The 23,514-nt window shown below is 37.2% G+C and overlaps 1 protein-coding gene across 1 annotated transcript; it reads right to left on the reverse strand.

The window, feature by feature from the left end:
* Window positions 1–5,144: 5,144 nt before the first annotated feature.
* Window positions 5,145–21,802, reverse strand: SPATA22 (spermatogenesis associated 22). The gene is made up of 8 exons (XM_068531115.1): window positions 21,760–21,802; window positions 19,895–20,023; window positions 17,994–18,054; window positions 17,759–17,854; window positions 13,318–13,639; window positions 10,460–10,589; window positions 8,451–8,548; window positions 5,145–5,336 (listed from the first exon to the last, which is right to left on the reverse strand). The coding sequence occupies exons 1-8, from the start codon at window positions 21,800–21,802 to the stop codon at window positions 5,145–5,147; spliced, it is 1,071 nt and encodes a 356-aa protein (XP_068387216.1).
* Between the last annotated feature and the right edge of the window lie 1,712 nt (window positions 21,803–23,514).

Below are 23,514 nucleotides of genomic sequence, written 5' to 3' on the forward strand. Positions count from 1 at the left end.
ATGCCACTCTCTCACTTTGTCCCAGCTTACCCTTCCCCCTCCGCGTGTCCTCAAGTCCATTCTCTACATCTGCGTCTTTATTCCTGTCCTGCCCGTAGGTTCTTCAGAACCACTTTTTTTTTTTTTTAGATTCCATATATATGTGTTAGCATACGGTATTTGTTTTTCTCTTTCTGACTTACTTTACTCTGTATGACAGACTCTAGGTCCATCCACCTCACTAAAAATAACTCAACTCCGTTTCTTTTTATGGCTAATATTCCATTGTATATATGTAAGCACAAATTTTATATTTAGTGATTCCAATTCTGTTGGTCTCTGGACCACACTGTATTTAAAAATATTACTGCACCCTCCCCCAATAAATGTAATCAGAACCTCTGGGGAGAGGGGGTGCTATCTAAAGCTCCTTAAGTAATTCAAATGTATATTCAAGGGTTAGGGACCTCTGCATTAAATGCCTGCCCTACAGAGATGTCTTCTTTTGAAAACATCTTGTGAGATATAATAGTAATATTTATAAGTGCTATCATTAATAAAAAGACTAATGTAACTGGTGAACAGCAGTCAAAATATTTCTAGAATGTGGAGAAATCATGGGAAGTTGAGAGGTGAAGAGGAGGGATAACTGAGAAACTCTCCTGCAGAACACCATACAACCTGGGAAATCAAGACCCTCAGGTTGGAAGGACCTAAGGGACCAGCTCATTCACCCTGTGCCCAACTTACCTAGTGTGTGAGGGTGACTCCAGGATGTGGATCTGAGATCCTGCTCCCCTTTATTCACTAAGGCATGTGAAATAACAGCCTCTGTAGTCATCAGCTGTGTCTGCAACATCCCTCCTCACATCTCTCATTCTGCACATCCTTGGGCCTAAGAGGCCCTGGATCCCATAGGAGTCTAGATCCTGGAGGAACCCATTAAAGACAAAGCAATTACCCAGGACCTCTCTAGGACAAATGCTCTCAGGGTCCTGGAGCAGTGGCTGATTACAGTCACTGATCACACCTGACTATACACTGGGGAAGGTGGGGATGGAGAAAAGCTCACGTATGAATGCTTCATCACTGCCTGTTTAGAGAATGGATAGTAGTCCTGTGGAGCCTACGTTTTCAGCAGTGAAAAAAGATGAATGGAGAAGCCATAAAAAAAGCAGGGACCAGAATGCAAATATCCCAAAATAGCTTAGAAGTATAGGAGTTTAGGCTTTATCTTATGGGCAACAAGAAGGCATCAGAGTACCACCATGAAAGACGTATTTTGCAGAGATTCCCAGGGTGGCACAATCTCTCACTACAACTCAATTCCCCATAAACCTATCGCAGGAGAAAGATAAACCTGCAGTTAACAAGCATTAGACTTCTGTGATTCAACCATATGCAGATACATGGAAAGGACAAGAATAAGAGAAAAGATAAACTCTTCCAGATCATGTTCAAATCCTTCCTCAGGCCAAGACAGAAAAGGAAACCCTGACGTGCATCCCACTGAGGTACATCTAGCTCCTTACTTATACAGGAAAACCTTAATAGCACCTGCCACCACCATTATGTCTACTGTTCCCCACATGTGCTAGATTACCTCCTAGTTTCCAGCTCGTCCTTACCCTGCAGTTTATCACAAGGCCATAGCTAACATTTGCAACTCCTTCTTCCATACCTATTCCATGTTCCCTTTGTCAGTACTTCAGCTGGTGATGGGGTTCTTCCTATTCAAACTTCATTCATTGGGAATCTGAATCCTCAGTATTATTGCCTTTATTAGGTTGCTATAGTTTTCCATTAACTTTTACTGAGTGGCACCCCAAAGAATCTCCAGAATACAAGGCCTGGTCTTTCCTTTCCTCACTGTATAGAGAAACCCAATTTTCTATTAATTTGGATTAAATTACCCCAGTCACCACTGTAATTCTTTTGTTTGCCTGTTGGTTCAGTGACATAAAGAACCCAAAATGGCCAAGTGGCCATCTCAGCTCCCATTAGAATAGAATCATTGAAGCAATCCTGGTAGAAGCATTCTTCCCTTGAGAACTGCATCAGACACTTCTTGTGCACCACTTCAGATTCTCTCAGACATCATTTTTTATTCCAGCCACAGCTGCAGTAACCAGTTCTGCACAGATTCCAACCAGCTTCACATAGATACAATATAACCTAACTACCTCACGCTTGCTCCACCTGCTTCTTGTGTCCTGCCCTAGGGTTTCTCTGATTCCATGGAGTTTAACATCATGGGAAGCCAGTTTAACACTCAAACATATACAACCTGAAAGTATAGGGGAGTTAGTGACCCATGGGCCAGCCCTTAAATAAAAGGTGCTGATGAATATATGCTTTCCCCTTTGATGCATTTCATCAAGCCTAGTGGTGGCCAACTCAATAAACTACCCCAGAATTGGCTCTCCCTTCTTCCCTATGTACACCCCTTTATCTGTCACTTCTTCCCATGACATAATATTCCCAAATAAACTACTTGCAAATAAGACTTTGTCTCAGTCTCTGCCTTTTGGGCAACCCAGACTATGACAGAAAGTAACATCTCGAAACCAGCAGAGCCCAAAATTGCGGGGGTGGGAAGCAAAAATTCTATGAGTACATTATTTGGTCTAATAATGACAGAAGTCAGTCCTGCTACCAACCGTTGATTCCTAGACTCATAAAACATGTCTATGGGAGAAACAGCACCATATATGGGTTCCTGGTTCAAAGTATATACCATATTCTATAGGAAGGTAGATCATCTTTCTGGATGTGATCTCCCAACTGAATCTTTGGTACAAGGCAGTAACTATAAAACTAGAGAAGAACTTGCCATCAACTCCTGCATCCTCCTTTCACGTACCTTCCAAGGGATTCCTCCACCTTGATTGTTTTTAAAGCTGGAGACTATCACCCCCCTGCACTTGCTTGCTTCATGGAACAGTGAGCAATAAAGATCTAAAGGATGAGGGCAAAGATAGGATGTACAGAGGAAAGACCAGAGTGCAGATGTGTTTCAGAAGGACAGGTCTGAGAAAACAGAGAATTAATGCAAATACACGTATATAATATATATATGTGCAAAGACACATATATTATTGGGGAAATAAAGTTAAACCCTTGTGCCTTGCAACCTACACAAAAGTAACTTCCAAATGGATGAAAAAGTTAAATATACAAAATAAGACTATAAAAGAATAAGAAAAATACATTAAAAACCTTAGTACAAAATTTAACTCTATTTTTTCCAGAAGTTTCCCAGTGGTCCCCAACACCGTTTATTGAATAGTCTCTCTTCCCCACTGATTTCAGGTCCTACCTTTATCACTAAGTTTTCTATATATTTGGGTGTGTTTTTGTACTTTTTAAAATTAATTATTTATTTGGTTGCACCGGGTCTTAGTTGCGGCACGTGAGATCTACTTCCCGGACCAGGGATCGAACCCGGGCCCCCTGCATTGGAAGCATGGAGTCTTAACCACTGGACCACCAGGGAAGTCCCTATTTTTGTACTTTAAATTCTGTTATATTGTCCTGTCTATTCATGAACCAGTACCATATTTTACATGAATAAATATGCCTTCATAATACGTATTTAGTTTTTTAATGCCTGCCATTACTTTGACACTCTTTCCTTCAAATGGTGGAGCCTAATTTCCCTCCTCCTAAATGTGGTCCATACTTAATGACTCACTTGCAGCAAACAGAATGTAGTGGAGGTGATGCTATGTGACTTCCTAGGCTAGGTCATATAAAGGATAGCTCCACCTAGCTCACTCACTGTTGGATTACTTGCTCTAGGGGAAGCTAGCTACCATGTCATGAGGACACTTAGGCAGCCCTTTGGAAAGGCCCACATAGTTAAGACACTGAATCCTCCTTCCAGCAGAAAGCACCCACTTGGCAATCACATGCATCAGCCACCCTGGAGGTGAGTCCTCCTAAGAGATCCCAAGCCAGAGCTGCCTAGCCAGGCCACTTATGAAATCCTGGCCCACTGAAACTGTGAGAGATAATAAATGCTTGTCATTTAAAGCCACTCATTTGGTGGGTAATTGGTTATGCAACGATAACTATAATAATATATGTTTAAGGCTTTGTAATATTTGATAAAACTATCCTCTATTGTTTCAGAGTTTTCCTGACTATTCTCATTTTTTGATGTCTATTACCTTTAGTATTCATTTGGCTAATGTGTGTGTGTGTGTGTGGTTTGTATACATACAGAGAGAAAGAAATTATGTTATAAATTAATTTTAGAAAAATCAACGTCTTTGTCTTCCTATCCAAGAAAATGATTTATTTTTCCATTTGTCCAAGTCTTATTTTGTGTCCTTCATTAGTATGTATTTTAAAGTTTTGTTCATATACTTTCCACATTTATCACTTAGTATTGGTTAGTCCTAGATATTTTTTTAAATGATATCTTTATCCATTTCACACTCTAATGGTTTGGGTCATATAAATAACACCTACTGATGATTTCTGCATATTAAATTTTCTATTTTAGTGCCTTACCAAATTATCTCATTTTACAGTAGTTTCTTGGTTGATTTTCTTTGGTTTTCCATATATACAATTATATCATCTACCAATAGCAGTAATTATTATACCCCAAATATTTCTCTTTTGTCTAATGTATTCTATGGGTCCCAGAATATAAATCCCGTAAATTCAGAGATTTTTGTTACTTTGTAACCTGCTCTGTTAACAAACAAGCACATGAAATAGCGCTTGGCACAGAGTATGTGCCCACTAAATATCTGAAGTAATTAAATGAACTCCATGGACCGGGAGCTCCAGTATAGGGCACCCTGACCTTGTTCCTGACTTTAGTGTGAATGCGTCTGTATTTCCCCATTAAGCTTGATGTTGGCTTTTAGGCTGACTCAAATGTACTATTATCCCATGTTAAATAAGTATGTGCCTATTCTTATTATATTGAGCATTTTTATCTGAAATGGTTTTTTAATTTTAGCAAATGCACCATTTTTATAATAACAGTAAAATTATTTTTCAAAAATTCTTTGCACATTTAAAAGGATTTAAATATTTTAATTCAACAAGTGAAATACAGAAGAACAGTAGCCATAAAACCATGGAGATGGTAATTTAAACAAGAACAGAAAAATGCTTAATTTATACTATTTAAACTTCATCACTACTTAAATTTCATTCATTGCATTAGTATAATAGCTCATTTCAGCATCTACAATTTTAACAAATGCTTGGAAAGTTTTTTGTTCAGAAACAGATGCTGGTCTGACAGAAACACATTTAAAAATATTCTTTTTCTGGTCATAGTTTCCAACACACCTATGAACTCGGCCTCTAATCAGTCTTGGAAGTTCACGATCCTGTTTTTTAAAAAATAAATATCAATAAAGTTATTTATTACTTCATTTGAATTTCAATTTTTTAAACTAATAATATGATCAACTAAATATGAATCACTCCAAAGTGCTGTAATTCCCTTACCTCATTTAGGGCCCCACTGCGACAAGACCATAATAGCTAGTCGTAAATGGGTGCCCTGACACAGATGACCTTCACTTGGGTAGGGCTTCTTACAAGCTAGTGAGCTGCTGCTGCTTAAAAGACTGAATAATTCCCAATATAATGGCACATGAATATTCACTTCTATTAGACTTCCAGAGTCCCACTTTCAGTAGATGACAGACTAGGTAGTTCAGACCAACTTTCCCACCAAAAACAACTAGAACACCTGGATAGAATATTTATTTAAAAATATCCTCATAGACACCAGAGAGATAAAAGGCAGTGAGGAGTTACAGAGACCCCCATCTGGGAGAGGACAGGAGTCCAGAATGGGGCCTGATATTTGGGGCTGCTTTACCCCCTGAGGTATCTGCTAATTATAGTCAAGGCAATTTGAGAGTCTAAGAAACTGAGCAGAGCTTCTGACAGCTCATAGGGCTAGGAGAAAAAATGGACTCCAGGGTTCCCCCAAAGAAAAGAGATTCTGGTAACCACCCCACCCCCACCCCAGGCTTAGGGTTGGGAGACTCAAAAGGGTTGTGCCCTAATGGGACTAGTAAGCCAGAAAAAGACCAGCCAGCTCCAAATCCTCTCAGTCATGAATAAAATTACTCTGAGATTTCTTTCGCTAAACAGTCATAAAAAGCACTAACTATAAAGGAAAATGTTGATAATTGCTAAAGGACCATATTAAAGTGAAGATTTTCTTTTCCTCAAAAGCCACTACTAAGACTGAAAAAGCAAACCACAGAGTATGAGAAGATACTTGCAATGTGCATAATAGACAAAGAACTTGTACTCAGAATAGTTTTTTCAAAAACTATAAATCAATAAGGAAAAAAATAATTCAGCAGAAAAAAATTACAAGAGGCCTGAACAGATTTTTCAAAAGAAGATATCTAAATGGCCAGTAAACATCAAAAGTGCTGAACCTCATTAGTCACCAGGGAATTGGAGAGAAATGAGATAGCACTAAACTTACCCACTAGAATGGCTAAAATAAAAAACATTGACTACTAAATGTTGATAAGAATGCAGAGAAACTACAACTCTCCTATGCTGATTGTGAGTACGTAAACTGTTAACAACCCTTTGGAAAATTCTTTGGCAATAACTACTGTTTTAGAACATACAAATGCACTACAATTCAGCAATTTTACTTCTAGGTATATACCCAACAGAAAGGCATGCATGTGCACAACAAGAGACATATATAAGAATGTTCACAGAGTATTATTCATGATAAAAAAAACCCAGGAAACAACCAAGATGCCCACCAACAGTAGAATAGAAAACTAAATTGTGATATATTCATACAAAAGAATATTGTACATAGAAATATAAATAAATGAACTTTAGCTACATGCAACAACACAGATGAATCTTACAAACATTGTGTTGAATGAAAGAAACCAGACATAAAACAAGACGTACCACATGATACTATTTATATAAAGTTCAAAAACAGGCAGAATTAATTTATGATATTAAAAGTCACAATAGTGGTTACTTGTAGGCAGAAAGCAAGAGGGAGTGAATGGGAAGAGGCACAAGGATGCTAGGGTGATAGCAATGTTCTATTTCTTAACCTTGGTAATGTTCACTTTGTGATACCTTCATAGAATTGTACAGTTATGATTTGTGCATTTTTCTGTATATGTTATATTTTAATAAAAGTTTTTTTAAAACTTATCAGACTAGAGAAAAATAATAAGCTTTCAAGATATTATAAAAATTAATAACATGACAGCTACTATTTCTTGATCATCTGCTATGTGTCAGATGCTATACATTCATACATTTTATTATCTAATCTCCAAAACAACCTTTCAAAGTAGGAATTAGTCTCCCCAATTTACAGATTAAAAAACTGATGCTCAAGAAGTTTAAGGAGCTCACTCAAGGTCATACAGCTAGTAAATGGTGGAGTACAAATTGGAATCCAAGTGTGATTTCAGAATTAAGCCCAATTTCAGAATTAATGCCAAACTCTTTTACAAAGTATGTAAGCCTTATAAGGTTTCCAGCCTCCTTTGTTACCAAGCCTCTTCCCTACGTCCCAGCCCACTCTCTCTGCATTCCCCCAAGTTCATAACCACTACCCTTACCCCCATCACTTACTAACTCTACACTCCAGTAATTGTAAACTACTTGCAGTTTCCTGAACAATCCAGGCTCTGAGCTTCATGTCTTTACATGTGCTGCTCCCTCACCTTAGAATGTGTTCCTCCAACCTCTTCCCCCACCTCCCAACACTTTGGCTTAATTTATTAGACCTTAAATATCTAAGACAAGACTACATTCTTCAAAAATCTTTCCCCAGGACTTCCCTGGTGGCGCAGTGGTTAAGAATCCGCCTGCCAATGCAGGGGACACAGGTTCGAGCCCTGGTCCGGGAAGATCCCACATGCCGCGGAGCAACTAAGCCTGTGGTGCCACAACTACTGAAGCCCGCGCGCCTAGAGCCCGTGCTCCGCAACAAAAGAAGCCACCACAATGAGAAGCCCCCGCTCGCCACAACTAGAGAAAGCCCGCACGCATCAACGAAGACCCAACGGAGCCAAAAATAAATAAAATTAAAAAAAAAAAATCTTTCCCTGATCTGACCCATCCTCCCTATCTACTTCTATAGCACCCTGCACACACCGCTTGTCATACCGTTTATCATACCACAGTGTAACATTTATATTTCTGTCTTTCTACGTGAGATTATAAACTCTTTGAGAGAAAGAGCCATTTATCACTTTTATTCCACTTTGTATCCCCTGCATCTAGCACAGCGCCTGGCACATAGTTGCCCTCCATTTTAGTGGAACAAATAAATAATTTTAATATTCATAATTAAAACCAAACAAAATGTTGAAAGTACCACTAAATCATTAACAGAATTTCTACTACAGTTGAATTATAGCCTGCATCTGTATGTTTTTGTTGGCATAGGCTGTGCAAAGAATACTTAAACAGATACTCACTATTTCATAAAATACACAAGGCAGAGTATTTTTCCCATCTCTCAGAAGAAAAGTCTTTGAACAATATGGGCCAGGTGTAACAGCTGAATCGAGAACAGCTAAGCAACATTGAAATAGAGGGGGAAAATATCAGTGTTGGTAAAATGCAAATAAAGTTTAACAAAGAGAAGTTGATATTTAAATAGCTATTCCCACACCAACCACTCATAGTTTTGTTTATACATTAATAAGAAAACATCTTAAGAGGGAAAGATATTTCTGAAACTGTTTTATTCTAAGGAAAGCAAAATTTCTGGCCCTCTCCAACCTAGGATCAGGTTGTATGACAAAGTTTATACAACTGACAATAGCTGGCCATCTGAAGCTTTTTTCTTTGAATGTGTTTGATGGAGTGGTTAAATCCTCAGACCAGTCTACTACATTATAGTAAACAAAATACACACGTATAACAAATAAACATCATGGTTTAATGAAAAAAAAAGCATTGAATTAGAATCAGAAGTCATGCAATTGAGTCTCAGTTCTTCAACTTACTAAATTGAACAACTGTTTAACCTCTTTCAAATCTGTTTCATCTATAAAATTCAAATGATAATCCATGTTTATCTCAAGAAATTACTATCAAATGAGACCATTATTCATTCCTTTAATAACCATCTATTAGGTACTGATAGTGAACATTTGTTATTTTGAGGTCAGCCTCCATTTCCCCTAATAATACCCAGATTTTCCTTTAGGAAATCTCTCCTATGCCATTCTTAGCCATATGATTTGGATGGGATTTGTCCCCACCCCTAGACCCAGGAGTAATCTGAGATTGATGTAAGCCAGTCAGTGTATCCCCTTCCTCAGCTACAGAGCTCAGGGTTGCAGTGATGGGCTTGTTGCCCAGTCAGAAATGATGATATGCAAGGGGTCATTTGCTAGTTTCTGGGAAAGAGCAACCAGAAGAAACTATCAAAGAATGTGACTGTGGTACGAGGAAGAATGTGTGGTATAGAGAATTTTGATAATCTTCTTAATGTCATAAGGGAAGAGTCAGAAGCTGCTGGAGAGACCATAATTGGAGCCTCAGGATGAAGCCAACACTAACAGGATAGAAAGATGGCTAAATCTCAAAAACATAATGCTGGATGAAAATGTAAACTCTATATTTTAAAACACATAAAACAGTAAATAAATATATATAAATTTATGAAATCAGATGTATAGAGTAAAATTATAAAAGCATGGAAAGGAAAGATACCATAGTGATTATCTCTAGAGAAGAAGAAAAATGGATAGTGGTTTTCAAAGATATCTATAACATAGGTAGGTGGATATTTATTCTCTGTATTTTTCTGTATGTTTACAATATTTCATAATTTAAATTAAATATTTTATTTAAACTATGGAAAGAAATATGTTTTGAATCTCTACTTCTTGTTTATCTCTTCAGTCTAAGTAAAATTAAATTCCAGAAACATTTTACAAAACTCTCCTCCCTTTTAAACATCAATTTAGAAAACAGGCTAATTGTAGGGTGTTTACTCATATCAGTAAAGGATTCTTCACAAATGTTCTTTCAGAATATTTGATTTATAATTTAACTTATATACAAAATTACTACTGGATTTAGTGTAATATAGTAGAAAGAACACTATATTGAGAATAAGAAGACTTGGGGTCTAGATCCATTTCTGCTGCTAACTAGCATTATGATTTTTAGTCAAGTCTATTTTAATTATTTGCCCCATTTCCTCACCTACCTCAAGGGTTGGGTTAGATTACTTTTAAGAATCTTTCCATTTTTGACATTATGAATTAGAATTCTTCTACCATGAATAATCAAATACATCTTATGTCACACAAATCTATGACAGATACAGGAACTGAAGAAAATCCTAATAAACCATAATCTCCTTTTATAAAATTTTATTTTTCTTTACGATCCCCTAGGTATTCCTATTAACATTCAAAATTATTGTCCAAATGGTATTAATGAAGTATTTTTGAAGTAGTATACCTACCTAATATTTCAAAAAGAAGTACAGTTTTCTGTGCATGTTCACACCAGTACTTCATGCTTTCAATAACTGCAGATATAATTCTTAAAGAATTATCTTTCTCCTTAAGCTTTAACTGATACAATGATGCTTCCTTTTGAAAAAATGAAAACATAGCATTAGAAAAACCTGTCATTTTTTTCGTCATACTCATTCACTTTTCTATGTAAAGATTTTAGGTCCTTATAATAGGCAAATGTGTAAAATATGTTAAAAGACTACATAAAATATGTAAAAGGAACTATTGACAATTTTAGTACAGTTACTCCCCTAAATTAAAGGCATCATTAGTACTTTATAAAGGAGGAGAAACTAGAATGCACTTGGAGAAAATTAATCAAGAAGAGGATTATTTTTTTTCTTTTTATCTCTGTTTTATATGGGCATTTATTCACTCATTCATTTGTCGATTCTTTGAATATTTTTAAAGCATCGTGTGCCAATCCTGTGATAAACACAGGTGAGTAAAACACAATTCCTTTCCCTAATGTGCTCACACTCTAAGAGGGAACCCAGACACATTCATTCATTCATTCATTCATTCATTCCAAAAGTGTTTACTGGCACCTACTACTATGTGCCAAACATAGCTAATGAGGAAACAGTACTATCTATCTATCTACAGACAATCTATCTACCTTCAGAGACTGTACAGTCTAATAGGGGATTCAGAAAATAAATAAATAATGTCAGGAATTGCTGTATCCTATGCATTAAAAAAAACAACAACAACAGGGTAAAAGGATAAAAAGAGCAGGGATTATTATTTTAAATAGGTTGTTGCGTGAGAACTGAGTGAACAGCAAGTGTAAAGGCCTTGAGATGGGAATGTGTTTGGCATTTTTAAAGATCACCTAAAAGGGTGGAATGGCCAAGATGGCAGAGTAGGAAGACCCTGAGCCCACCTCCTCCCATGGGCACACCGAAATTACAACTATTTACAGAGCAATTATTGATGAGAAAAACCAGAAGGCTAGCAGATAAGAAATTCTACAACTAAAGATATAAACAAAGAACCACAACAAGACTGGTAGGAGGGAAGATACAAGGTATAGTCAAGACCCATACCCCCAGGGTGGGCAACCCACAAATGGGAGGTTAATTGCAATCACAGAGGACCAGGACCTGGCCTCGCCCACCAGCCTGTTGGACCAGTACTGGCATGCCTCAGGCCAAGAAAGTCGGCAGGCCTACAAGAAAGAAAGAGGAAGGAAGGCAGGGAGGGAGGGAGGTAAAGAAAGCCTGATGACATAAGGTCATACAAAAATAAAAGTTGAACGAATTAACTAAAATTTTAAAAGATCAACTAAGAATACAGTGTGCTAAGATACTAATTTTTGGGGAGGGGGCACCTTCCTTCATGAGGGTGGTGGCATATCCAAGAACACTTGATGGAACATTTTTTTCCAACTACAATTACCTTCCCTCCTCTTCCCATTCCTAACGAAGATATGAATGCTTCCTGTTGAGATTACTGCCATAATGAGCCACTGTTACTAAGGTGACTATCATATCATTCTTGTGTACAAGGAAACAAGGTTGAGAACCACTGTGGAACATGCTATATTAGTCAGATTTCCAGAAAAAAAAATTGACCCCAGATGGCTTATTGAAAAAACTGCTTACAGGTATATGGGCAGAATAAACATAGGGTACTTAAGAACTCAAAGACTAACAACAGTAAGAAACTTCTACCACTCCTAGGCTGAAAGGACAAGAGGAGGAAATAAAATTACCAAGCCTGTGAAATCTGGACTTACGGAGGGGCTATATCATGCAGGGACACAGCTACCACCTGAGACACAACATTTAAGCAGGGGGGGAATGGGAAAACCCAACCTCTCTCTCTACCCTTTGATGTCCTGCCTGGGACTTCCACTCCCACTGGCTGACTCCTAACAGAAGCCAGCTAATGGATCCCAGAATGATGCACTATGTAGGACCATTTAGCCTTCCAGAACACAGACAAGGGCAGAGGATAAAGAATCTATTAGACCAGGTGGCGAGCAAGGGAAGATAGCAAACAGCCAGCACATATATGAAAGACATTTACAAAGAATGACTAGAGTGAGAGGTGGAGAGAGGAAATAAGGCTGAGGCACAGGTATGGGGAAAAATATAAACCAAAGCAGAGTCATATTAGAGTGCGTTTAGAGAATTGTGAAGAGTCTGAAATGGCTGGAGCATTGAAGAATTAGTGAAATATGGAATACGAAGCGGTAAAAGTAAATAAGACCAGATTACAGAGCAGAAGTTAGCAAACTACGGCCTGCAGGCCAAATCTACCCTGCTGTGTTTTTTGGGTAAATTTTCATTGGAACTCAGCCACACCAATTAATTTATGAATTATCTATGGCTGCTTTTAAGGTACAACAGCAGAGTTGAGTGGTATAGTTGAGTACTTGTAAGAGAGACAATATGGCCCATAAAGCCGAAAATATTTACTGTCTAACCCTTTACAGAAAAAGTTTGCTGACCCCTATTAAAAAAAAAAAAAAAAAAAGAGTGACATATGAAGAACTTCAAGAATTTTTGCAAGCAATGGATAAACTATCATCATCTCAATAATTAGCAAACAGTGAAATTCAGAACCTGGTAGGAAATTCTAAAGCAACTCTGAAAAGAAGCAGCCATTCACAACCTCTAAGAAAATATTTTGGACACTAACATATACCTACTCCAACAGAACTGGGTATTTGTGCTAATCAAGTAATGTATACCAGGGGAGTGATTTCAAATGCTCTTATCTCTCTAATTTTCTAAATACTTACCTCATTTTTTAAATGTAAATACAAAAATGCAAATAATATTTAAAAGTTTACCTTGAGGGTGTTTTCTTCTGGAAAACCATCCATTTTTTTCTTAAATTGATTTTGTTGAAAATTGGGCTTAAATGCCTGTAATGCACCGTTTTTGTCTAGACTTCCCACTGTGGAGCCAGATATTTTTGATGAATGTGTTTCTCTTTGGTGAGATAAGTTAGTAGATTCAGATACTCTTAATTGTTTCCGTTGTTGAGCTCCCAAATTCACTGGACATGAATTTATTCCATTATTTGTCATTAGATTTGTTCTTTTGCACTGAGGCTTAAAATCATTTCTATCCCAAGTTTTTAAAGTGGTATTTTTGTTGCCATCTCTGTAGCTGAAATAGTTTTGTTTTTTAAATTAGTATTAATTTTGTTTCTATATACTTTTTCTTAAGTGAAAGAAAATTATTAATGAAAATTTGCATTTACATGGTAATTTGTGGTTTATAAACTACTTTGTAATTACTGACCAGTTAGAAATTCCAAATACATCATCACAACAACCCTACAATATATTATACCTCTCTTGGTGAGGAAACTGAGTCTTGAGGAGGAAGTAACTTGCCCAAAGTCATATAGCAAGTTACTGACAATCTAAAACCCAGAGAATCCTAGTCTCCCAACTCAAAGTTCAGTGCCATAGAGTATATTTCTAAATTATACAAGCCTTCATATGACAGTGGTTATGAATCCCCAGGGGCCACGGCAGTGAAAGCACCGAGTCCTAATCACCGGACCACCAGGGAACTCCCTGCTTCCTTTTTTATACATTTATTTTTTAATTTTCTACAAAGTAAAATTTTCAAAACTATTGCTCATCAGTGATTTTAAATCACAAGGAAAATAGATATAGACAGGGTAGATAGCTGTTTGATTAGAAATTTTGTACTTTTACTGTGTAGCTTAAAAACCCTACTTATGAATGTTTTAGCATTTTACTAGCTACATTAACCTAAGTGAGCCGTACCAGTTCATCAGAACATGATGTTAATGAGGCCAAAATCAAAAGTATAATTTCTGAGCAGGCTAGTTAAGAGTTCCACAGGGAAAAACTAGTCTAAGTCACAAATGCTTATTTCTGAATAATTTTCCTAAAAATACCACAAGAGGGCAAACGATGCAACCCATACCTTGTTAGGGAAAATAATTCAAGAAAAAGTCTAGGTTCCCTAGACCAGATTATATGGGACCCGAAGCTTGTATAATTTAGGGAGCTTTCGTAAGTAAATTAGGTACAAAATTCAGTATGAAAATAATGAGAAAAGAAATCACCACAAATAATTTAAAAAATTTTTAAGTTGATAAATACCACAAACATCACAATATCCAGGAAAAACTTATTAAGTAATTGCCTAATACACCTCTATAAAATTTTTTCCTACATTAATCACCTCTTCATATAGCAACAATTTTATATTCAACAGAGAGAACAGAAACATAGTTTTCTCCTTCCTCATGGCTGTGGAAATTACTTTTATTTTCATAGTTTAGGAAAGTTTCTTTTAGCTTTACAACTCCTTATTGGTAACAACGCATCTGCAACTTTCTCCAATGTTTTTGTTCAGGAGGTGCTCCTAGCCTGGGGAAATGCCTTGATATTTCTGTTTAAAAAGTAATTAATTGATTAATGGCTATCTCTGGATCAGTGTGACTATGAATAACTTTCTTCCATTTACTTTTTTTTCTAGAATGATATTATTTTTATAATAAGAACAGTAGGCTATTATAGAAAAAAAAGAATACTTTATCTTCCCTTAAAAACAATTTATTGAGCTTTCCTGGTGGTGTAGTGGTTAAGAATCCGCCTGCCAATGCAGGGGACACGGGTTCAAGCCCTGGTCTGGGAAGATCCCACACGCCGTGGAGCAACTAAGCCCATGCACCACAACTACTGAGCCTGCAATCTAGAGCCTGAGTGCCACAACTACTGAGTCCACGCACCACAACTACTGAAGTCTGTGTGCCTAGAGCCTGTGCTCCGCAACAAGAGAAGCCACCGCAATGAAAAGCCTGCACACCGCAACCAAGAGTAGCCCCCGCTCCCCGCAACCAGACAAAGCCCACGCACAGCAACAAAGACCCAATGCAGCCAAAAATAAATAAATAAAATAAATAAATTTTAAAAAACCAATTTATTGATCTATCTAAACCTATTTGCCAGGTTGTGCCCAATTTCCAGTTTCTAAAGTCTTCACCTCTCCTCAACTGAGATTTCTTAACCATCAAGTGCAATCCCAATTTCTCAAAGACCAATTATTTAATTGTAGGAGCTTTAGTATAAAAGCTCGAAGATGTTAACATCAGTTCACCCTTGCTTATTGTCTAGTATACTAATTCTGGTAAATTAAACCTATCTTGACAACTAGTCCAATAGCTTAATACCTATAAGAATAGGAGTCTACATTGCTCTTGCAAATTCCATGTTTCAAGAGATTCTAGACAAGGGTTATCAGGTAAAATACAGGATGCCCAGTTAAATTTGAATTTCAAATAAGTAACAAACTTTTAGTATAATTATGTCCCAAATATTACATGTGACATACACTAAAAAATTATTTGTCCATTACCTGAAATTCAAATTTTACTGGGCATCCTATATTTTTATTTGCTAAATCTGGCAATGTTAGCCTAGATTCTAAACCTAAGCATAGAACCAGTTAAAAGATCTTCAACAGATTACCAACTGCCTACTTGGGTTTTCAAATGTCTTCTGCTCCTGGATTTTCTGTTGTTATATTCCAACTGTCTGACAGATCATTTATTATTTCAAATTGGAATATCCAATACTGGCTGCCTATCCAGATTACAATCAGTTACCTAATTCTCTAATGTCTATCAGAATGCATTTTATCCTAGCACTTGCCGCTGGAACTATGCCTCCGAGGACCATCTCAAACCACTGAATAGGCCTAGTTTGAAGCAGCGGTACTGAAGAAAGAACTGACCGGTCCTGAGGAAACTAGCATGAGTAATAAAAACAATACTAAATTTTTAAAAATAAAAATACTGTTTTGTTGTATTAACCACTTTATTAAAAATTTCCCCCTTTTAAAAAAATATGGTATCTTCATCTACTAAAAGTGAAGGTGATGTTAACTTCACAGGGTTGTTGTAAGGATCATTAAAATAACAACAAAGCACTAGCCAATGACTGATATATGATCTGGGGTTGGTGTTGTTTTCCAATAATGTGTTTCCAAAATTATCTTTCAGTAGTTTGCCACTTACCCAAAAATACTAAAGTCCAACCTAAAAAAATAATCCATGTCCTTTATCTATCTATTCATTTTTTTCATATTATTTAGACATTAAACTTAGATATTTCTGGCAATGACCCAGAAGTACCCTCACCATCTTTTTTTTTTTTTTTTAAATAAATTTATTTATTTATTTATTTTTGGCTGCGTTGGGTCTTCATTGCTGTGCGCGGGCTTTCTCTAGTTGTGGCGAGTGGGGGCTACTCTTCGTTGCAGTGTGCGGGCCTCTCACCGTCGTGGCTTCTCTTGTTGCGGAGCACAGGCTCTGGGCGCGAGGGCTTCAGTAGTTGTGGCTCGCGGGCTCCTGAGCGCAGGCTCAGTAGTTGTGGCACACGGGCTTAGTTGCTCCGCGGCATGTGGGATCCTCCCGGGCCAGGGCTCGAACCCGCATCTCCTGCATTGACAGGCGGACTCTTAACCACTGCGCCACCAGGGAAGCCCTACCCTCACCATCTTACCATATGCTTATGATTTCATTCTCTGTCTTTCTTTCTTATTCCATCCTATTTACCTTGGAGCTGATTATCTTACTGGGGTAAGGCTGAGCATTCTATTTGGTTCTCAAATATATCTTAAATATATCCGACATTTTTTTTCATTTATTTTTTTAACATCTTTATTGGAGTGTAATTGCTTTACAATGGTTAGTTTCTGCTTTATAACAAAGTGAATCAGCTATACATATACATATGTCCCCATATCTCCTCCCTCTTGTATCTCCCTCCCACCCTCCCTATCCCACCCCTCTAGGTGGTCACAAAGCACCGAGCTGATCTCCATGTGCTATGCGGCTGCTTCCTACTAGCTATCTATTTTACAGTTGGTAGTATATATATCTGACATTTAGATACAGTTATTCTTGACTCTTTACCTATTGTCAATTAGATCATTAATAATCCACAGCAAAATCATAAATTCATGGTGATAAATATTTACAGAAATTTCATTATAACATGAAGTATTCTTTGGAAATATAATCACTGCCAAATCTGCCTATTTTTAAAGTTGTATATGGCATGTTCTCTTCTTTTATAAAACACAGCTAACATCACTATAGTTAGTTATTAAGTATATAAATTTCCTAAATATAATTCTGTTTAAGAAAGGAAGAATATATAGAGGAGGAGGGAAGGGAGTAAAGGAGGAGATGGGAAGGAGAAGAATGAATAGAATAAGAAAAATCTTAAGTAGACTCACCTCCAACCACTCTTGCTTCTTTCAGCATTTAATTGAATAGATTTAGACACAGAATCTTGACTTCTCAGGGGATGAGAAACTGAATGTGGTATTTGCCTTTCAAGGAAATATGTCTTATTAACTATTAATAATTTGTTCCCCGATTGAGAAATATAAAAATATAAAATATATATAGAAGAATAACATCAGTCTGTAACAGACACATACATTCATTGGTATATATTTTTCCACATACCCTGTGTTCACTGTTTTCGTTAAAGGAGGCAGCTCCGGGTTCATAGCTTCCCAGGCCCAATCTCAAAAGATACAAGTAATATAGGTAAGAGTAAGATAGGGAGCATTTTTTGAAATGATTCTTTCATATTTATTTAATATGTGGGGGGAGGCAGTTCAAAGTTTGAAGGAGAAAAGGATTTGAATATATGGACATGTTCTTCAATAGTACTTTGTTGTGGAATTTGTCATAGGCTGCCTTATTAATTTTTTAGATGTCTTTCTTTCCCATTGCATTCTAAGCAAGGTAATAGTTTAATCTGTATCTCTTCCACAGTCAATCCTAGTATAGCACCTTGTATTTCGTAACATAAATTCAGTGTAATCAATGTTTCTTAATCCCAACCCACAGCAAGAAATACATCGAAACCCGGAATATATACAGGCATGGTGTGCATGTGTATGCGCGCACGTTTGTGTTTGAGAGGGAATATAACAATTTTACTATCAATTCTTATTCTTACTATATGATATACTGACACTTTCTATTCTATTCTATTCTTTTCTATTTTATTCTCTTCTATTTCTTTTTTTAAAAGGTTGGTTATTTCCTAACCTACTAATGGATCAAGAAAAAAAAATTGAAAAACACTGATCTAGTCCTATCTCTTGCCCAACATAAGAATCTTGTTATATCTCTGACAGATAGTAATCCTGGTCAGAGTTTGAAAAGTTCAGTACTTCAGGAGGATGCACACTTCCCTATGGAACAACTCAAATTGTTATTTTTCAAGATCATCTATCATTCACGCTACTTATAAAAATATTTTAAATAGTAGAGAACTTTTTAAATGGCAGAAGATGACCATTTATGCATATCCATGTGAATTTTTAATTTTTATCCATAAAAATGAGAATAATATGAAATTCATACTTCCAATTCCTCAAATGTGGAAGAAAACAAAATAACTATAGATGTAAAAGTAGATTAAGGTCTATGGTTGCACAAGGATTTTTAAATTCTAGTTGCATAAAATCCTATTAAAGATTTTTAAGTGTGCCCCCCCCAAAAATGTACATGTATATAACCAGCATGTACCAAGTATATTTCAGACTGTCTGCCTGTCCATGCCTTCTTCCAGAGAGAAGTAAAAAGTAAGCAAACATTAAGACCTTTCAGCACAAACCACCACAGCTAATTGTTTCAGATATGAGAGGCTAACCATAAAGATAAATTAGGATTTCAGTGACCTCATTTAATATGAGCTGAAACAGAGGCTCTCTGTCTCTAGAATTTGAATCAAGAGAAACAGAGGGCAGCCAATGATGGGCCCTGAGAACTAGAACTAAAAGGTTATGTTAACACCAAGCAAGAGCAATTTAGTTCACACGCCAGTCGAAGCTATAAGGAAGCCAATGGGATGAAAGAGTGAAAAGCCAATAAATGAAAAAAGGCAAAAATTATGTAAGAAGAGAAAAAAGACTAGGGCCAAGCACTAGAAGTTCCTGGGCTTCTACCCTTCCTAAGGTCTACTTTCTTCCATTTTTCCCATGTTCCCATTCACACTTATCCTTATTCCTGAAGGAACTTGAGTTTTTCCATTCTTTATCACCAAATGTTTAAGTCACAAATATCTATACGTGTTTTGAAAAAGAAAAAAAAACCTTTACAATGTAGGTTACTACTTCATTAGAACAAAGGCTCCAGATTTAAGATACTCCATTTAAATGCTAAGACACCCTTGTAGACAAGGAAACTCAAACTACTGTACTGGAATGTTCACAAAGAACCAAGTAATCCCTATAATTGGATAGTGGAAAGAAGAAAAATAAACTTTATATTTCCATTATAATAAAACAGAAATGGTAATTTTCTATAATCCTACTTCTTATTTTCTGAAAATTTTCACCTTATTTTCTTACCTGTTGGTAGAGGAGGGAAATCATAACTGTCAGAAGCAGTACTGATACCTGGATCATTTTTAAGTGGATTGGATGTTAATGGCTGTCTATTCCTCTTTTTCTGATTGAACAGCGGTACGGGCAAACAGCCTAAATTGAATGTACCAATAAATAAGTACATAATAGGCAAATAGTCAGATCTAGTTACAGACTAATTACTAGTATATAATAATACACGATCTGAATTTGTCTGCTTCTATACATTAATTTTATATTTATTACAGATATATTTCTATAGATTTGGAATTTTTTTACACTCTTTTTAAGATCCCAAATAGCCTTATTTGTCTCTCTAAAAACTCCTTTCTTGTTCTATGTTGACACTGCCTTAATTCCTCGTTTGGCAGTAATTCCCATCTCCTCCCTCATCCCCCTACCCTTTCCAAATCCACTTTTTGTTTTCCTTCCTTCCCTCCTGTGCTTGCTTATCACCATATCAACTGGAGGGGACACTTCAAGTACAATAGAGGTAAGGGAGAACCAAAATTTGACCCATTTTGCTTTCCAAAACCCTAACCACTCTCTGACTATGGTAGCATACCCTTTAAGGCCATGGTTCTCAAACTTTAGTTTGACTAAGATTTATCTGTGGTTATGCTTAACATGCCAGTTCCTAGACCCCACCCTCATAGATTTTATTTCAGTCGACTTGCTTTGGAAACCAAAACTCTGCAATTTCAACAAGAACTCCAGGTGTCTGTAATGCATATTTTCTGTGGATCATTTTGAGAATGCCATAGAGTGATAGTAATAAATCCAAATGAGAATAAATACTACTCCAAACCCTCCAGTTGAGGGACCTGGGATCTCAAGTCAAGTCAAAAGTCAGAATTTATGAACACTAAAACTAGAAGGGATCTCAGAGGAAAAAGAGGTCCAAAAAGCTTACACATTGCCACAGTGAAAGAACCTAGATAGGGCCCGAGCTTCCTAACTCTCAGTTCAGATATCTTGCCACTATACCATACTCTAGTTGGCCCATCAACACTTACACTTACATGAGAATATAGACTCTGGTAACTGTCTGATGAACGGCTGGGAAAACGATGTGGGCTCTGGAATCAGACTGTCTAAATTTGAATTACAACTTCAAAGCAGGTTCCAATTACAATTTTAAAGTACAAACTACGGCTATTTCCTTAAACTCATTGTGCCAATATGGCATATAGTGAGAGGCAGAATAATATAGTGATTAAAAGAATGGAGTCTAGGTTCAAATCCTGGCTCTTCCACTTCATAAATTACTTATTTAACCTCTTTGTGCCTTCGTTTCTCATCTAGAAAACAGGGATGATAATAATAACTCTCTCAGAGTTAAATAAATTAACATATAATTAAATGCCCAGAATACAGTACACCCCCCATAAATAATAGCTATTATTATCTTCATTGTGCATTATCATCATTCCTTTGGTTCTCTTCATTCTTGCCCTCTGTCCTTTACTAACAAATTGGGAAAGCAGAAATGGCAGGGGAAGCTATTAGGGAAACAGAAGCACTTCTGAAAATATTTTAAATAGTCACAAATAAATATTAAAATATTATTAATTTATTTTCAGCTTAAAAAGCACAAAACAACTCAAGCACATGGGATTTGTAGAAAGAATACAAGAGTAAATCCAGGAAAGTCTGATTTTACTTCCACCTAAGCCACTAAGTGTTTCGTCTTGAGTAAGTTATTTTACTTCCTTCGACCTAAAAAGTAAAGAGGCTAGACTATATGTTCATTCCTTTTATAAGTTCCTTCCAAAACGTTGCATCTATATACTATACAAGGTTTACATAGCATATATAAACTATAGAAATTTTAAAAAGTCAGTCAATACCTGCTGTATTTCGAGTTGAATTTTCATTTATGTTTCTCTTCATTTCCTTCAATATCAAAGTCTATAATTTTTTCTTTAGCGCTCCAACTTTACAACATGAAGTTGTTCGACTAAACCTTCAAAGAAAGAAATTTATACCTTGTATTGTATCAACAACAAAATCAAGTTCTCAGCCTAGTAATTACTGAAATTATGGTTTAAACCTATGGCTTCAAACCTGATAATGTAAACTCTCTGCCAGGCTCTTTTGCTTTCTGAGTAAGAATTTACAGCATAACCCATTTTTCCAAATCTGTTTGAAATAAGACTAGTGTGGCTATAATCTTGCTTCCTAAACATATGTGGATTTTCACAGAGTCTACATAATTTATTTCAGAATCAAGGACCCACAATGAGAATAATTCTGAACCAGATCTACAAAAAGGGAGGGGGACTACAACATTGGCAAACATACTTACAAGGCCAGGGAGGAAACATACACAATTGAACTAGCCATGTGAGAACATATTTTGTGTCTCACTTTTAAAGCACTGTGCAGATCATCTGATTTGGCCATTAGTTTGAGATCCCTGGATTACATAATGCCGAAGACTAAGGCCTCACTTAATATCCAGAATAATTGTACTGATAAGTTTCCACTCCGTTTCTATAACTTCAACAAGTGAAATAAGATTTTTTTGTCTTTTTCTTTTACCACAGAATTTCTGCTGTAGTTTTTTCCATGTTTAGCCTCTTATATTTCGATCCCAATTTAATTCAATAAATGCTTGCCTATTTCATGAAAAGGTAAGATTCAAACCTAAATAAGATCATTTCTGCTCCCAAGTTCTCTGCCCCATGAGACAAATAGACATGAACACCACTGAGTAACAATGCAAAGCATACTGAGGTACATATTAATTTCCAAATATCGTTTCTAGAAATAAAACTTGGGAAACATGAGGTCAGGGGCTGCCCTGCTTTGTTTCCACATATTGGTCTTGAACCTGGATATAGTATGCCCTTTAGAAAATATTCTTGATGCCGTTCTAGGAACCAAAACAGGTTATGTGACCTTTTCTCAGCCCAGAAATACCAACGCAACACACATCCTGAGCTTAGAGGGGGACGACAAGAGACTCAGGCAAACAAAAGCGCCACATCCTCCCCTGGACCACTGACCCTGGGGGCAGGGACCCTGAGGTGCCCCCCACTCCGGCTTCCCAATGGACCCTAATTACATTAAGGCGAGTGGTGACATCGATGTGCAGAAAGTTTGCTCAATGCGCACACACGCACACACCCCGCCCCAAAGACCGTTGCCTCAGAAGGAGGCCGTCGGGCCTACTTGGGCGCCTCTTGGGGAAAAAACATCAAGCTCCAGTCAGGGCTCGTGTTCTCTTCCAATAACCTCTCCTGACCCAGGGGTCGCGGCAGTTTGGTAACTAGGGCCTACACAGACTCTTTCCCTTCTTGGCCCTCCTGCCATACGACACGCAACTTTAACCCTCAGGTTCCTCGCCTCCGTCAACCGTCACCCTGTCCGCGCAGTCAGCGACCACCAACCGCCTTCCCACCGCCGAAAAAGCGCGGAAGTCGCGCTCTGCGCATGCGCGACCCCGCCCCGCGCGCCACCGTCGGCGCAGGCGCAGAGGCCACCACCTGGGTCTTCGGCGCCGTGACGTCGTCCGTTCTGTGGACAAAGAGGGAAAGACACGCACGCCTTTTCCCTGGCACGGAAACATGAACGCGCCTCCGTTTGTGTTCTCGTACTGT

The sequence above is a fragment of the Eschrichtius robustus genome, chromosome 20 (genome assembly GCF_028021215.1).
Source record: "Eschrichtius robustus isolate mEscRob2 chromosome 20, mEscRob2.pri, whole genome shotgun sequence".
NCBI classification, from domain to species: Eukaryota; Metazoa; Chordata; class Mammalia; order Artiodactyla; family Eschrichtiidae; genus Eschrichtius; species Eschrichtius robustus.

Bases quoted from the DNA above. Each gene is read 5' to 3' on its own strand.
- SPATA22 (XM_068531115.1), bottom strand. From the start codon at position 21,802: ATGAAGAGAAACATAAATGAAAATTCAACTCGAAATACAGCAG. The intron at 20,024-21,759 runs GTATTGACTGAC...CATTCAATTTAG, and splicing joins TTCAACTCGAAATACAGCAG to GCTGTTTGCCCGTACCGCTG. The intron at 8,549-10,459 runs GTAGGTATACTA...AATGTTGCTTAG, and splicing joins ACTTCTTTTTGAAATATTAG to CTGTTCTCGATTCAGCTGTT.